This window comes from Micropterus dolomieu, linkage group LG13 (assembly GCF_021292245.1).
Source record: "Micropterus dolomieu isolate WLL.071019.BEF.003 ecotype Adirondacks linkage group LG13, ASM2129224v1, whole genome shotgun sequence".
Taxonomy (NCBI): Eukaryota; Metazoa; Chordata; class Actinopteri; order Centrarchiformes; family Centrarchidae; genus Micropterus; species Micropterus dolomieu.
In genome coordinates, this window is record NC_060162.1 from 9,667,528 (window position 1) to 9,684,766 (window position 17,239).

Sequence of the window (17,239 nt, forward strand, 5' to 3'; positions counted from 1 at the left end):
GAGCATCAGGGGCCAGGACCTGCTTTTAAAATGTTCCTCAGACGGCCCCATACAGAGAAGGAGTGACCTGGAGAAAGTCTTTGCATTGGCTCCTACTGGCCACTACCAATTCCCACACAAATGTTTTTACACTAATATACTGTACACAAGTAGCTTCTAATCCAATCTAGCAGCCTATGTTTGGCCACTGAAATCATGTTTCAACTCACATTCAGCCCAGAATATTTTTAGGCTGTTGAGTTCATGCTTGGGGCGAATTTCCCAAAAAAGTCCTTCCCACCTCCAGCAATCATACTTAGTATTTTTTTTTCACACTGTCTGAAACACAGGCAGATTATTTCACTTTCTCTCCAGGGATTAGATGTGACACCTTTCCCATGTGCCCTTGCTTTCCCCGTCCATCCCGGGGCAAAGTCAGGAAATGAGGGCTCTGGAGCCCGCGCCTTAACAAGCTGTGTTAACCGGTCAGCAGAGCTTCAGACAGCCTGTTGGCTCACACGGCCTGCAGGTCGTCAGCATGTCTGGCACCATGCGACTTGTCACATTTGGCAGAGATGAAGAGGCTCAGGTCTTAATGATGTTTATTTTTCCTTTTCTCTTTGAATGTTGCATCTGATTTTTAATACAACCAAGCCTTATTGAGCGCTCACAAAAAAACAAACACTGAATCTGTATTAATGATGTTTGAATTCTGCACTAATTCAATAAAAGCCAAGTCTCAGTGACTGCAAGTTGATGTTCCCACTTAAAAGGACAAACACCAGTATCTATAGCAACAAACAGCAGCAAATGAGTCATACTTTCCATACATCTACCTCAGGTGTTCCTTGTGGTTAGTCTGTATACCGCTGCTCCTGTCTTTTGTTGTGTAGTGATATGGACTCCATCCAGTCAGCAGCAGGAGTTTTATCAGCCATCTGATTGGTTTTCAGATTAAGCCTTTACAGCCGTTCTACACAGGGTTCTGGACTACAGAAAGTCCCACAGACCTCCATGCACGGTCTGCAGCTGCGGTCTGGAGCTCAATAGACCACATCAGCCTGCTGGAGGACCTGGGCTGAATCACATCATGCTGTGGTTGATGAGGTCAGACAGTGAACGCTGCAGCTGGCTCGGAGATAAAACCAAACCCCAAATGTCTCTGACACCATCTCCTGACTATTTTTATTCGTGATATCAATATGACCAAATCCTGAGACTCAGATTCAGAGTCGTAACTCAGCTTTTCCTTGTATGGCTATTTGGTAACAGACACCGAAGATTATAGCATTGCTGTGACCACGACGACAACAAAATGTACCGTGTTACCAATGAGTAATACGCAGCCGAGCTGAAGCACTGGGTTTATGCAAAATAAAAAAACAGTAAGGGCTGTTTGTGCTCTCAGGGGAGGTCTGACAATTAGCATTTTTCAAAAGCTTTGAACCGAAAAAGAAAACATGACAAACTGGTCAGAATCAAGAATGATTAAAAGTGGATAATAGGAAACATGTGGTACATTAATCACAAAACAAAGATGTTTTGCTTTAATCCACAGAAGAAAAAAAGGGAAACATGCTGACATACAAATATTTTATTAATTGTATTTATTCTCATCAAATCCACCCAGAGAAAAATCTTTTGTGTGTGAAAATCTTTTTTTGTGTGTGTTATTTACCTACAGTATGTTCAAGTTTCTCCATCTTTGCCATAACACACTATAAACACTTTTTTCACAATCAAGTCATGCGGTTTTCCTTATAATCGTCTTCTGGTAAGCTATTGTAAGATAATTTATGGAGCTCTTTATTTGGCAGTGGTACGCTCTGCAGAAATGTTATTATTTATGTATGGACTGTATAAAGTAGGATTACTCACTGTCACTACAAATAGTCCATTCTTCTTATACTTTTACACAAATGGTGCACGTGTTTTGAAAAATGTTGTATGTCAAAGAAATCACAGTATTAAAGAAAATAATGACTGTTCTTTCATAAAACAACTTACATTAGTACCCTTGTGTTTGAGGAACTGACACAGACTTTAACAACTCAGCAAACCACAGCTGGTGGTGACCATAAGTCTCCTTGCTCCTGCGCTGAGTGCTTAAGTGCTCATTACACTGTGGGATGCAGTGTCTTACAAGCTCTGCACTGTCTTACCTGATGAAGTTATGTAACAGCAACAAGTCAGCAAGTCAGAGAGGTTTGATCTAATACCTCATTAAATCTTCAGCATCTATCAAAACTACCCTGTCTGGTAGAGGGGACTCACTCCAAATCCCAAATTACAGCATTAAATTACCTGAATTTTTAGTATTAGACAGATGGTAAATCTGAACTCAAGGCAGAGGCTTACTAAATGGACCCACATCCTGCAGCATATTTAGACTGCAAATTCTTCATCCAAATTGGTATGTCATGGTGGATAGAGCTGTCGAGTTTCCTGGAATCGTGTAACACAGCGTAGAGGGCATGAATACAAATTGTACATCAAATGTTAGAGATCCAAAATTAATCAGAAAATATATTCCGAGCTAATATGGAACAGATTTTTTTTCATAAATGAGGCACTGCTCATTACAATTGGGCCTCAAGGTATACACACCAAATTGTTGCATATAAATGCATATTTGTTTGAGCTGAATATGAGTTTAACTATTAGTCTGGGTTGTGTATTAAAAAAACTGATTTTTTCTCTTCCTTGGAAAATGACGAGACATGGATGAAATCTTTTCAATTCCATTTACCTGACCGAAATGCCCGCCTTCACATCTCTCTGCAAAATCACTCAAAATGATCTCAGTTGTGGACACTGCAACATAAACCTGAACGCCCATCTTAGAAAAACATGGCCATTACGATAGAAGATTGATGATAGAAGCAAAAGGTTTTCTCAGAATAGTCTCAGTGCGATGGGGAAACATATCGTTTCTAAAACAACAATGTGGTTTTCAGTGTCTCTGTACTTGATGAAGGCCCCCGCAACGCCGCCGGTAGAAGTTGCTTGATGGTTTTGCCATGTGTAAACTGTGAGTTCACTCTCAGACCATCTCAGACTATCCAGCTGCTCCTTCAGTCTCTCACACCAGCTGGATGCGTTAACTCTCACTCACTCCATCTCAATGCCTGTCTCACCTACACCTATACACCTCATACTCTAGATGGAGACTGCTGTAAAACATCACTTCAGATACATGACACCGAGTGAGCCCCGCAGCTCTCTCTCTGTTTTTCACATGAACACCCCCAATTGTACCTTGTCCCAGTTTTCTGACCATTCTCTCTTTCTTTTTACTTTGTAAGCTACGCTAGCAGCATGGCTTTAGGGATGGTAATATCAGATCAAAATGCTTGACACATTTTGGATGGATTCCCACTAAATTTGGTTCAGACATCCATGTCCCCCTCAGGATGAATTGTGATAACTTTGGTGATCCCCGTTACTTTTCATCTCACAACATCATCAGGTCAAAATTTAATTTCTTCAAAAACTGTTGTTTATGACTAAATACTGCAAAACTAATGAGATTCCCATTAGCCTCAGCTGTACTTTGTGTTTAGTGATAATTAGCATCTGTTAGCCTGTTAAAACTTTAAAGTAAGCATTTTTAGCTTTTAGCTTAAATCATCCTTAAGGAGTCACTAGCATGACTCTATGCTCACAGCCAGGTTATGTTAGAAAAGACTAAAAAGACTTTGTTCGATGTGTTGTCCAACCACATTGGAAATCAAAAGTTGTTCCAGACTGCCACACTCGAAGGCAGAGTGAACAGTTGGCCACAATCCTTCCTCACCCCCACACAGCTGGCCAAAAAAAACCGGCGTGAAGTGGGTGTGAATTGAATTGTCAGTTTAAGAAACTTACAGAAATTGTATGCCACAGCCCCCCTAATTCTGATGTTGAAAAGGTGTGTGGGGAGGGGTTTCCAAACCTAGACCATCTCTTCTGATGAAGCCTACTGGCTGCTTTAGTCTTGTTTTATCCCTGGACCTCACCTGTTACATATACCTACATACACTTAAATGTAAAAAATACTGTATGTCCCATTTTGCTCCGCTCAACATGTTCATAAAGAATTCTTCGTAACATGTATCAAACAATTGCTTCAGGATATGAGGACAAAACACACCTACACTATACTGAGCGGCTTGTTTACACAGTACGAACAGCGCTGCATTGTGCTCCATTGAGTCTTATTCCAGGTGCTCTCATTAATCCTTCATAGTTCTGGCACTTTGAGACCGAGCATGTCTGGGCTAGAAAAGTCCGCCATACAGTGGGAAACAGCACATAGTGGGAGAGCACACTGGGTCATTTGTTCAGACAGACAAATTGCTGCTGCATTCTCAAGAGTGACAGAGGGTAAAAAAAATGCAAGAATCTCTGTCTGAAAATGTTTCCGGCAGGGCATTCACTGCGCATACTCAATGTCAGATAACATAAATTCTTTTTTACCAGTTTGGTAAGCAGTGTGTTATTATGTGTTTGATATTTGAGTGAGAGTCCGTCTTATATGTTATGTGGTATTATAACCAACTACTCCGAAAAAAATAAGTGGTTCATGAGGGGGAAGTGGGCCACATGTGGTAAAGTGAAGTTATTTGAGATGTAGGCTCAAATTAGTGACCTTGTTTGAATGTTAAGGCTCAGACGGCGTGCCAGTTTAACTGAATTTCTTTGTCACATCCAAACTCTTTGAAACTGGACTCTCTATTTCCTGTCTAGCAGTGTAGGACCGGGAAGATAATGCATTTCCCAGAGAAAGATGTCCAATCTCTAAAGCGCAGTCCAGGAAATGAACGGATTTCTTTCAAATTCTGTCTCAGCCTCAGTCTCCTCTATCTTCATCCGTTACAAGAGACAAATCATGGGGATAGATTTTCTTTCGTAACATTAAATGCTTCGACTCCTTTTTTGTCACGACATTCTATCTGAAAGTCTGGTATTTCACTTTTACACTCGGAAAAAAATCACGTGGAATTTAAGGCTGTTCGCTGTAGTAGACTAATTGTCCCCTTTTTCAGGGAGGATATTACAGGGTCGACAGATCTTAACACGGTCCCCTGCTATGAAGAAGTTACTGAGGTTCACAGCAACGGAGGAAATAACTGAGTGAGAACATGGTGATTTACAACAGTCTGTCGCACCTGTGACTGCCTGTTTTCCCCAAGCTTAGGATAAATTGTTTGAATCTGGGACAATCCATGATGCAGAACTCTTTTTTAAAATAGCTTTCACTGTAATTTCTTATCGGTTGTGATAAAACTGTAAGATTTAGGAATACTGCGACAAAGCTACAATGTTATCTGACAGAACAAAGAACTACTGGAAATGTTGTAAAAAAAACAAACAAATAAACACCACTTAAGCCACATAATATATTTTGATTTAGTTTTCTTAGCCTTTTATTGAAAATGTGTATTGGTTTTGTCCCCTTTATTGTTGTAAAACTTAAAGTTTACAGCTGTCATCATCTTTGTGTACAGTTACCATGGTTACAGGATTAAAAGTTACCTTCTAATTATAGTATGTGTGCTGGTCGGCATGTTTTCACGGTCCCAGTTGTTTTGTTGCTGCTTCTTGTCTGATTTTCAGTAGGGCAGTAGTCGCTTTTAGTCACTAAATCTGTTACTATTTTCCATCCAAGAAACATTAAAGTAGATAAAATTAATGGCAGAGACATGAAGTTACTGAAATGCACAATGCTGTATATAAATTGACACATCAAACAGCTAAATCCATTTTTCAAGAAGAGACATTTTGGGTGGGAAGGACAATCAGGAGCATATTATGTGAGTCCAAAGGTTGTTCAATAAGACTGCATTAACACAGTAATTAGCTTCTGTATCCACTCATCTGTCTTTCACATCATTTAGTTTGTATTTGTTGAATAAACTTATATTTAATTTTTGTTTTAAAAGGTTAAGTAAATATACTGTGCTAATCTGGGATATGTTTAAACCTATTTGACATCTGTCTGACTGCTCTTGTTACTTTTCCCCTTCTTTTATTATTTTGGTGAGTATCATATATATATATATAAAAAGAAGACAAGTTGTGATACACCAGAATTTAACAAGTTTACTGAAACTTTAATTCCACATTGCAGCCAAGGATAATGAATAGACATTTCCTAAGCACCTGTAATTGTTTCATTAACCGACAAAGTACTTCCTTTTCTTCGTTGTTGTGTAAATGTGATGCCAAAACATCTTCTAGTAACTAGGCATAGTTTGCATGTGTGCATGTTGGTGAGTTACGTGAGGATGTCTGGAATGGAAACCAGGTGCTTTTGTGCTCTGCCAAGACAGGCTTGTTGTTGCATCGTCAGCTTGGTGTGTCTAGAAGTAGCTTAACAAGCTCAGCAGGAACCCTGACATCAAACACTCCGCTAATGGCTGATAAACTCGTTGGGCTTGGTCAGGCCGGACAACAAATGGGCACGTTTATGTTCAAGGCGGCACAGCGAAACTTCAGTGTGCTTTTCAGGCCCTGCTTTTCAAATCCGGGCCAGCTATTTTCATGAGATGTTTAGAGGAAACGGGTTTATAGTTTATGGGAAAGCAATAAAAAATCAAATCCTTGACTGGTCAAAGCTGCAGCTTGTTTAAAAAAAGAGAAAAGCAAGACTTATGTGAGGTAAGGAATGACAAAGGCAGATGGAAAGAGACAGGCTGGTGTGATGTCATAACATTTCTGCAAGAGGTCAGTTAGACAAGAGGAAGAGTCATCCCTGGTGGCTAGCAAAAAAACAAACCACTAGTGAAATACACATCAAGAGGTTATCAGGGTAAATCAACAGAGATTTACCTCATATGGAAAAGGGAATGAATTTTAGATGCTGTGGTTAATTTGCAGGTTATGAATAACACAGTAGGTTGTCTTTCACTTAAGGTTTTCTCTGAATGACTGCAAATGATTTCCAGAGAACCATATACCAAAGCTAAAAATACATTATACACATACAGTATAAGTTACTTGCCCAAACTTATGTCAGCAAATCTTTGTGCATTGCTGAATAAAAAAAAAGCTTCACTTTCCTTCATTTATTAAACGAGATGAACATGTGTACAACAAACACTGCCAAAATGAGACTGGAAGGGAAGAATAAAAGACCCAAGAGGCACATTAAGGTTTTGAGGAGTGAAGTTTAATGGGATCGTGATTGTCTTTGTCAAAGGTCAAATATTTAATTGGTTTACGGGACAAAAAGCACAACCAGAGCCACTCCTACATTCACTCAGCCAACTAAAACTCTCTACGTTAGAAACACTTTCAGGCAGAAAAAACCCACTAACCACTTTTACTGTAGTAGCTCAGTCTTACATAGGGTCATTACTTTTGACAAATGACAGACATTTTGCTTTTTCATAGGTTGGGGCAAAAGGCTACCACATATTATCTTTCTCATTTCATCCGAACATACGGTTCCCAACTAACCATTTTCATCTCCTCCTATCTAAGGGATTTATTGTTCTAGCTGGGTAAAACTCTCTTTCTCTCCTTTCTCTTGTATTGGGACAGTCTCTCCTCTCTGATTATACTTTAGCTGGTTGAGATCAGTGTTACTCTCCGGGAGAGTAATAGTGACCTCAGTCTGACTCATTGGTCGGCATCCATCTGCTTCCTTGGCCCTACGACACACACAGACTGAGAGAGGCAGACAGAAAGACAGACTGGCAGAGTGCTGCTTGGTAGACCCGGTAGAAATGAACAGAGAGACAGAGGTACAGACGGGAAGGGTCCTAAGGTTGCCCCATGACGAAAAAGGAAGGAGGCAAATTAGTGCGGTAGAGAGCGTGGACTGTGACCTTATTGGCCAGACCTTGAGTAGGGGCAGTGGCATAGTGGCATCACAGCGTGCTGGTTGTGGAAGCGGCCAATCTCTTTCCTATGTAGATCCTGAAAAGAGAAAGCAGTCATTGATAATTGCCCATTTGCTAAACCCCTCCCCAAAACACCAGTTGTGCAATCATAGCTTAGCAACTGTAACTAGCTTCAGCAGGCCCGTCAAGCTTTGGATTTCTCAACATGTTTAAGTGGCGTGCATGGGGTTAAGAGGGTTAGTAAGAGTGATAGGCTTGGGCGGCATCTATTTTTCATACCTGCATAACTTCTTGACATTTAATCGGGGTAAACGGTATACAGTATTTAAGTTAAAAACAAAACAAAAAACAAAGTAAAAGCTGAGCTTGTCATAGAATTCATTGTAGCATGTATGACATTATCCAGCCTACAATGCTGTGTGTCTAATATGCAATCAGCCTACTTGGACAAGTCTTGCTGGGTTTAAATATGTATGGCCTATATATATATGTATATATATAGGGAATAGAGCTACTGTGTGTGTGTGTGTGTGTGTGTGTGTGTGTGTGTGTGTGGTTTACCAACAGCTGGAAAAGTGAAAGGGGTTATCGCGTTGTTGTTGAAGATGACATCAGGCATTTTCACGTAGCCTGCCAGCCGACATTGAGGGCGTGCACTACAATACATCACCTCAACACAGCATCTTCATATCAGTTTAACAGAAAGAGGAGTGCCTGTGGGATTTCTAAATACCCTGGTAGACTGTAATACTTTGATACCGCCCAAGCCTAAACAGTGATACTCTTTAGTGATACTATACAAAGCGTTGGTGCCTATATTTAGCATTAAATCACAACAGCAAAAGTGTAAGGAATTACTTAAACAGTGTGTTTATTGGCTCTAACTAGTATGTCTGCATAACTAGCTTACAACCCAAAGTAAGCATTGCTTCTGATGCCAAGGAGCACTTCCTTAACTAACTACATTTGTTTGTGGAGTAACAGGTTACATAAAAAACTAAGCAGGTAAACAGGGCTGTGTTAGAACAAAATAACAATTTGATCTTGAATAATTATAGTATGTATTATAATACAAGGACTAACACAGTGCAATACAAGAACAATGCTTTTTAATTATTTTCCTCTTCTACATAGATCACCGGCTGGTAAAGATGCTAACTTATCAACATGCAGCTTTTTTAGCCTGATATCACCTATGTAGCCGTCAACTCAAGGACCCATTGTTTCAGAAAATTACTAAGAATTCTGAGTAGTTAATGTCTCAGTGTTTGAGTGTCTCACCCGACTCCAAGTGTGATCAGGTGTGAAGCCAGCAGTGAGGGACCAAGGATGAGGAGAACGTCGGAGGAGAAGATTCCTCTCTTCATCACCTCTGTCTTCCTAACACTGAGGGATGCCTGCTGCTTTGGGTGCTGAAACACAAACTCTCTGTAAAAAGAGAGCAGGACGAGGAGCCAGAGATAAGAGATGCAGGGAGAGGGAAAATAGGAGGTGGAAAAAAAATAAACAGAGATAATGAGAACACAAGAGAGAAGAATGAGAATGCAAGAAAGGTAGTGCTGCGAGTCTGAGACCATTAAGAGCTACTACCTGTCAAATAGACTTATTGTATTGCAGGAGATTTAATGTCAAGAGTGGCGGTGTAAATAAATATGAGGGTGATTCATGTGTTTCTCAACACTCAAAGGTATAATCTGTAAACAAAATTTAAGTCAACATTGGAACATGCTGTCAAAGTCAAAGTGAAGAGACACACGAAACAACAATCAAATCACTATTTTTTATGTTTTGTGGGGTTTTGTGAGTAAAAACAGTCCTATTTTTTCAACTAGTGCCAAAAGCAAAAATGCAGAATGTTTTTTAATAAGATATGAATACATTTGTTTAGATTGAGTTACACAGAGAAACTATTTCTTAACAAACAAACAAACACATTGTACGGCAGGAAACTCCACATGAAACCACAAACTGTATACATTCTGTTTATGTACCTATTAGACTAGGCCAGGCTAGTTGTTTTCCCCTGCTTTCAGTCTTTATGGTAAACTAAGATAATCACTTCCTGCCTCCAGCTCCATAGTTAATGCACAGACATGAGTGTGGTATCGATCTTTTTGTCTAACTCTAGGCGAAAAAGTATGATTCCTTCAAAACCACTTAACACTTCTACATCTTTGTGGTATCCTAACAACCTAGTCAGATATCACAGCAAAGATATAAAATAAAATAAACCAAATTGCAATTAATGACTTTAAAGGAGCACGACTTACTTTGGTGGCATATTTTCAGGTCTACTGGACCAATCCCACACCCAATCAGTGTCCCCTCGCCGCTCACCTTCCTCCTGCATCATAGATATGGAATCAAATGATGTGCAACAGTAAAAAATGAAGAGGAATAGGAGTAGACACAGAAAATCAGGACAGAGACAGTGATGTGAACCTGAGGAACCTAAGCATATGTGTATGCATGTGTATATGTTGAGTAACATGAGTTGAAGTAGTTGAAGTCATATGTTACATGAGTAACATATGACTTCAACCTCAAAAAACATACCACTTAGCAAGAAGCAACTGCTTAAAGACTGTTCAGAAAACAGAACAACTTGTTTCTTGGATATCAAGGCACCCTTCAGTGTGCTGACAATGAGTTTTTAAAATTCTGGCAGAAAACTACCTGACTACATAAATGCACGCAAAAGTTCCATGTGTCTGCAAGCCCATTTTAAACTGTAGCCTACTGAGATAAATGGAAATGAGTGGCTGGAAAGTAGAAAATCAATACCTGTATGGTGACACAGTCACTGTCCTGGTCACTAGTGGGTCTTGGGGAACCAGCGGACTGTGGAGTCCCCACCTGTGGAGGACTGTGGCCAAAAACAGACATTTACAATGTGGGTTCAGTATCAAGATTTGGACAGACTGCAATTTAACGGTGTCTATAGTTCTTAGTTTGTAAAGCAAACAAACAGAGAAAGTAAACACAGATTGTGGAAAAACAAGCATAGTTCCACTGAGCACAGAATGAAACTCATTACTGTGCAAATTATTTTTACACCTCGCTGTGCAGCTCAACCCCCCAAACCCCCAAACAAAACAAAACAAAATCCACACAAACAAACTGCTCCATTACCTGTCTCTACTCCTTTCACACTCGAGCTGTGCCTCCAGAAGGATCCTCTCCAGCTCCCCCTGCAGGGCGGAGGAGATGCTGTCCTGCGGCCCCGCCAGACTCTCCCTGCGGCTCACGGCTGCGATCAGCTCTTCCAGTTCGACCCAGGAGCCTGATGAGGAAACAATGATGAGCAGACTTTGTAATCAGCCAGTCAGCAAGGAGGCAGAAAACAGTATCATACACATTGAATTGTAATGAGCCAGAAAGGAGTCATGATGAGGAAAATAAACAAATCTATAGCCTTAAAATTGAGCGCGTTTATATTGAGTCACTTTTATATAGCACTCTGCTGAGAGTAGCTCTGTTACTGGGAATCAAATTATGACATGATATGAGTACTGGGCAGGAATTAAATAAAAATATCATATCATATCATATGGGTTGTAAAATGCATTAAACTTCTCTGCATAAGTTGATCAATCTTTTTTGTCTGTTCTCCATTTGAACACACACACTCATACTTTTTGATTCAGTTTCTGAATAATATGCAATACATTAACTGAATGTTGCTTGCTTTCCCCCCATTTTCACTTCATATAGTCCAAATTATTGGTGCTTTTGTTGGGTTTTTGTTTAACTGACCGCTGCAGCTTATGTTGTCCCCAAATAACCTACCAATCCTCCTCTGAGGCTCAGAATGAAGCATACCGACAACCTTATTTCACTCAAACAATGAATATTTTTGAAACAATTACTAATTTTAACCATATCAGGCAATATATATCTTTGGTGTGGAATGGACAGTGAGTGTACAGGTGTGACCAAGATGCCGCTGGCCAGCTCCGTCAATTTGGAGCTTCAAAACGGTTCTTCAGAAACCAACGGGTCACATCACGGACACTACGTCCATTTTTATATACAGTCTATGGTTATTGCACACTGATATACGGTAACATATAAGCAGCACCAGGGCTGTGACATTAAATGACCTGAGACGCTGAATGCAGCATGGACATCCAGCTGGACAGTGCTGTGTTACACCCATGTAGAAAAACACACACTCAGACATAGAATGAAAGCCAGAGTCTGTTTCTTTCTATCAGTGAGTTCTGAGCACACACACACACCATATGAATTAATGGACACAAAGGTTCATTGGGTACATGAGCAGGAAGAGATTTACACATGCACTCTGGTGTGTATGGTGTGCATACAGCCACAGCCAAACAGTAGGGCAAGGCTAACTAAGGCTGACAGCATGCTTGCTTACATAAGATCTTATTTCTGTTAGAGATTAGCCGTTCACCCTCCCTTCCTCCCCTTGTTTCTCTCTTATCATGCTGTCTGTATGCCTCTGTGACACAGACAGCCTTTACAAAATATCAAGACATCATCTGCCACCAAAGTATGCTTCACTATCATGTGATCTCTCTAATATTCATTTTAACCAGGTTTATGACACTGTGTAATCACACAAACAGCAGCAGAGAGTAGGCATAGAACTGGAGAGAGGGAGGGGGGGAGGGCAGAGTGGGGAAACCGTGCCATTGCCCTAGTTATTTATTTTTTTTATAGAGGGGAGTTATGACATAACAACTGCCTTGTTGCCTGACTTATCTATCTGTCGCCATTCTGCAGCACTAAATCGGTTTCTATGGTGCAATCCTGTACACATTCATCTGTGCCACTGCCAAATCAGCTTTACGTAATGTGGACAAGAGCTGGATGCTAAAAGACTCAATGAATTGCAGCACAACAGTTTCATTTTTGATTTGCAGGGCTATGAATGTCTGCTTCCAGTTTAGGGACAGTACAGAAATGATAAGGGACGGGTCTGAGTTTTTTCTTGCCTCGGATTTGTATTTTATTTTAGCCTCCAATAAATGCCTTCTGTGTGCAACATGGATACAAAAGTGCATTTTGTGATGTATAGGGGACACAATTTAACTATAAGTGCGTTTCCATCCATGTATTTTTAGGCACTTTTTCAATTTGTGCCAAAAAAAAAAAAACCTTGAGTGGAAATGTTCCAAAAAAAGTTGCAATATTTGTTTTTACTCTTGGCTGAGATGGAAAAGTTGATGTATCACTAAAAACAAAGTGTGATGGTCCATGTGACTTAAGCTTCAATCAAGCTGCCACTGAAGAGACGACCAGGAGACTGTAATGTTTTTCACAATAATACATTCAACAAACTAAAATGCAATATTTCCGACATTTTCCACATTGTTTTTCCATCGTCTGAAGTTTGACTGGTGGTCTTTTAATTAGATTGTTGTCTATTCTTCAATGATTTAATGTCATAGGGACTGGAGAATTAAGGCCACCAACTCTTTATCTTGATGCGCCCAACTCCTGTTCCCCATTATCATTGTTCCACATGTTTTACCCAGCATCCTATGTGCCAAGCAATGTGCACACAGCCCAGTAGAGCTATAAGCGTCAGGACATCTCCACATCTTAAGTGGCTTACAGAGATACAAACAGGTGAGTCAGGGAATCCGTTTAATACAATGACAGTGTCAGTGGCAACAATAATGCCAACTACTGGCAGTGCCTTCCTTCCTGTTAGGCATCCTCTCACACCTGCTCTCAGTCTGACATGCTGTTAGTAGCCTTTCATGTCTGCACTGATCAGCAGCTGGATGTCTGCATGTCAGACCTGTAAAAACACGGAGCTAATAAATGGGGGTCATTGCATATTGTTTACCCCCTTTGTTGATATTTGCGTAGTGAAATTAAATCGAATGTGCACACACACACAAACACACAAAACTGCCTCGACTAGCTGTGTAATAGCTACACGTGAACAAAATATCTGCTACGTGGCTGTAACGGCAAGTAAATAAATCAGTCATGATATAACTGCAAAACAACGGCCTGGTCCATGCACCACCATCACTCACCGTAAAGTCCGTCCTCTGGTGTCTGCGAGCCGGAAAGAGACATGCTGGAACGCCGGGTGCTGTGCTGGATGGAGAGAGAGAGAGAGAGCTCGGGGAGATGCTGACACTGACCGAGGAGGACAAGCAGGTGCAGATGAGTTTCTTCCCTGTACGCTTTTCTCTCAATCACTCTTGTGTTTGTTGTGGTCTAAAAAGGACACTGGGCACCGACGCAGCACTAATCCGCCTCACCACCACCCCCCTCCCGATCCACCCCTCTTCTTCTCCCTCCCTCCCCTTCCCTTCCCCACGTGTCAGGAGGAAAGAGGTAAACAAAACAAGCTGAGAGCTTAGCAGGTAAAAAGCCACACCGACAACAAGGTGTGTGACGCAGCAGCGAGTGTGTTCCCCCCAAACTACTGTCCCTTTACCCTAAGGTTTTGTAAAGAGAAAAATCCATCTCTGGCGGGCTCATATGGAATTATAAAATATGAATATCTTCTATTGCTAAAGGTTATTCAAAAGATGCTCATGTAAGAAACTTAGACTAATAGGCCTGCAGTAATACTGGTTTATAATAATAAGTTGACAAAAAAAACTACTCATAAACCACAGCAGAATTTAACTCCTCTGTAGACCTTACACATACTCAAAATGTTAATCCAGGTCACTGTTGATGACCATTTTAATTTAAAGATTAGGCACCTTTATTAAGAATTTATGAGTAGTAGCCAAACTATTGCTTTATTAATGGCTTATAAATAACTTTTTTCAGGTTTAGAAAAATCCCTCTGGCTCATGTTTATCTTTCTGTTCGGTAATAATGCAGTTGCAAATGATGGCAATTCATCAAAAAATAGTGAGTCTAGAGTTATACATTTTAAATCTTAAGAAGTTAACTCGTGGACGTAGTTTTTTCCAAAGGGTTAGTGGTTCACCAGCCTGTCTGCCCGATAAACACAACTATCTAAAAAGAGCTGTTAATAGCTTTTTAATGTGGCATACTCAAACACATAATGTTTGCATAAACAACATCCTGTTAAAAACATTTTCAGTATTAATGACTGCACATTTATTTTGTGGTAATAGTCAAACATAGCGTTTTTATTTTGAAAAAAAGTGGATACACTTTTACTTAAATGAAGGGGTCAGTTTACAAATGTGGAAATTTATCTCAGACTTCTTGTGTAGAAATAGATGGTGACACCACAGGCATGGTTCATGGGGTCGCCAAAACCTAAATATTTTATCTTCTTGGTATATTCACAGCAAATTTCACAGGAAAACCACTGCTTTTTATGTTTGCTATGGACCAAATAGTTGACCAGGGGTCATTTTGTTAGGTGGTCACTAAAAACACTGGAAATCATCCACTGGGAACCACGAATGTCCATGCCACATTTCATAGAAATCTAGCAGCAAAATTACAGATTGTTTGTGAGCAAGGGTTATGGTTAGAAAAAAACTCCAACATGCTAGCAGGGCCACATCACAGACCCCCTCCCTAAAAATACATCTGCATAGATAGTCTTTACAAGCAGCTTATTGTGACCCATATTTCACAGGATAATGGCGCAAGCTCTGGGTTAACCCTGCCCTGGAGTAGGACCAGCAAACCCTACAGGCTAAAGTCGTGGTTAGCCCACACTGTAACATGTTTAATAATAAAAAATAAACTAATCATATATTAAAGACTTCGTCACCTCTCTAGTCCAGGGATGTTCATGCAAAATGTCCTAATTAAAGTTCTTACTACTGAGCCGCTGTTCAGACAGTGTCTCCTGTAAAGCCAATTATTTCACATGCATCTGTTATATTAGAAAAAGTAATGCTTTCTGTGAGAAAATTAGGTTAAGGTTCACACCGAAATATAGAAAATATTTTTAAAAAGCACTCTCTTTTTAATCTTTGGCAAGCTGCATAGGATGAAAAGTACCCTTTGATGTGTGCCTTAAAAACATCAAATGAAAAGGACCAAGGCAGATCAGGATGTTCATGGTTGCTGCATCATCACTTTATCAGCATCATGTACCTGGAGAACACGCGAGAACTCAGTGCTATATTTAAATATTTTTCTTTTAATGAATTAGATCAAGAATGTGTTGATTTTTCTGTTTGTATCTGAATCGAATGAGCCCTGTGGCCAGTGATTCATCTATTTCTGTGACATTCCTTTAAGACGCTTGGCATCAGTGACATCAGCAAAGCACAGACTCAATGCTGGATTTCATTCATGTAGCCAAGAGCAAACAGAGACGTAACGCAGGAGGACGCACACACTACATGTATACTCCCATGCAAAAAGAGTGCTCATCGTCACGTTTTTACCTCTTTATTCTGATATATACTAATATTAACCATACAGTGAGCACAAAAAACATATGAGTATCAAATGAGACATTTGAAGCAAATAGATTTTTTTGTTTTCTGAATCATTTGTAAAGGGAATTGTAATGTAACTTATGTGATACTTTATGAACAACATCACCATCTGGTGGAGAGAGCCACCAGAAAGCTCTGTCCTCAGGCCATTTCATATACCAGCATCAAAAACTTTCATGTGTTATATAGATTTATGTTTCACTGATTGAACTATGACAGATTTCGATGCTTTGAACTCTTTTGTAAATCACTTTCTAAGACTTATCTGAGGTAGACAGGAAGACCAAGCATTAAGAATGATGCAATGCATTGTTAGTGCCTTCTGATGCATAGCAGCAGCCATAAACTGCTCCACTTTCACTGTCTATCTTTTCACCCATTTATTATGTTGCCAAGCAGCATTTCTCTTCTGACCTCCAGCCTTGTTTCTAGACAAGGGGACAGACAGAGAAAGTCATTAATCGGACCAGAAACAAAGAAGGAAAAGTTCCCTCATCCATCAAAGGAACTTAAGATCTTTGACAATGTCCTGGGCCCCGCGCAGATCAAAGAGAGAGACGCCAGTTGTTCTCAGGTCCGGCAAATGAATCCCCACCTCGTTCATCCATCATGCTCGGAACTGAGATAGCAAAATAATAAAACCTTTTTCAGGTAATGGCCCCAGTTTGATCTCACCATTAGGCATGTCCCCTAATCTACAACCTTGTATTGGGCTATGATTGATGACTTGATCTGAGTGTACATTAAAGGATCTGCTTAAAATTCACCTTCTATAGCTGGTCAGACACAGAAGCTGATTAATGAGTGCCAGAGAAACTAGTAGTGTTCTTTTGGTGACTCTGTGGGCACTGTGAAGACAAGATCTGATTGGCTATGTGCAGGGAGCTTTGGATAATTCTGATAAATAGTAATTATAGTTCCTTGGCAGCTGAGGTTGATGGGAATGTTTTTATTTTCTCAGGTATTTGGTCATAAAGCAAACCAAACAAAAATTTGACCTGATGGTGGCGCTATAGATGTAAGGTCAGAAGATCACCAAAGTTGTTGCAA

General features: G+C 40.1%; 1 protein-coding gene across 1 annotated transcript; it reads right to left on the reverse strand.

The window, feature by feature from the left end:
• Positions 1-7,110: 7,110 nt before the first annotated feature.
• Positions 7,111-14,013, reverse strand: zgc:73226 (uncharacterized protein LOC402792 homolog). The gene is made up of 6 exons (XM_046067279.1): positions 13,829-14,013; positions 10,941-11,091; positions 10,593-10,674; positions 10,079-10,152; positions 9,090-9,236; positions 7,111-7,884 (listed from the first exon to the last, which is right to left on the reverse strand). The coding sequence occupies exons 1-6, from the start codon at positions 13,869-13,871 to the stop codon at positions 7,836-7,838; spliced, it is 546 nt and encodes a 181-aa protein (XP_045923235.1). The 5' UTR covers positions 13,872-14,013; the 3' UTR covers positions 7,111-7,835.
• Between the last annotated feature and the right edge of the window lie 3,226 nt (positions 14,014-17,239).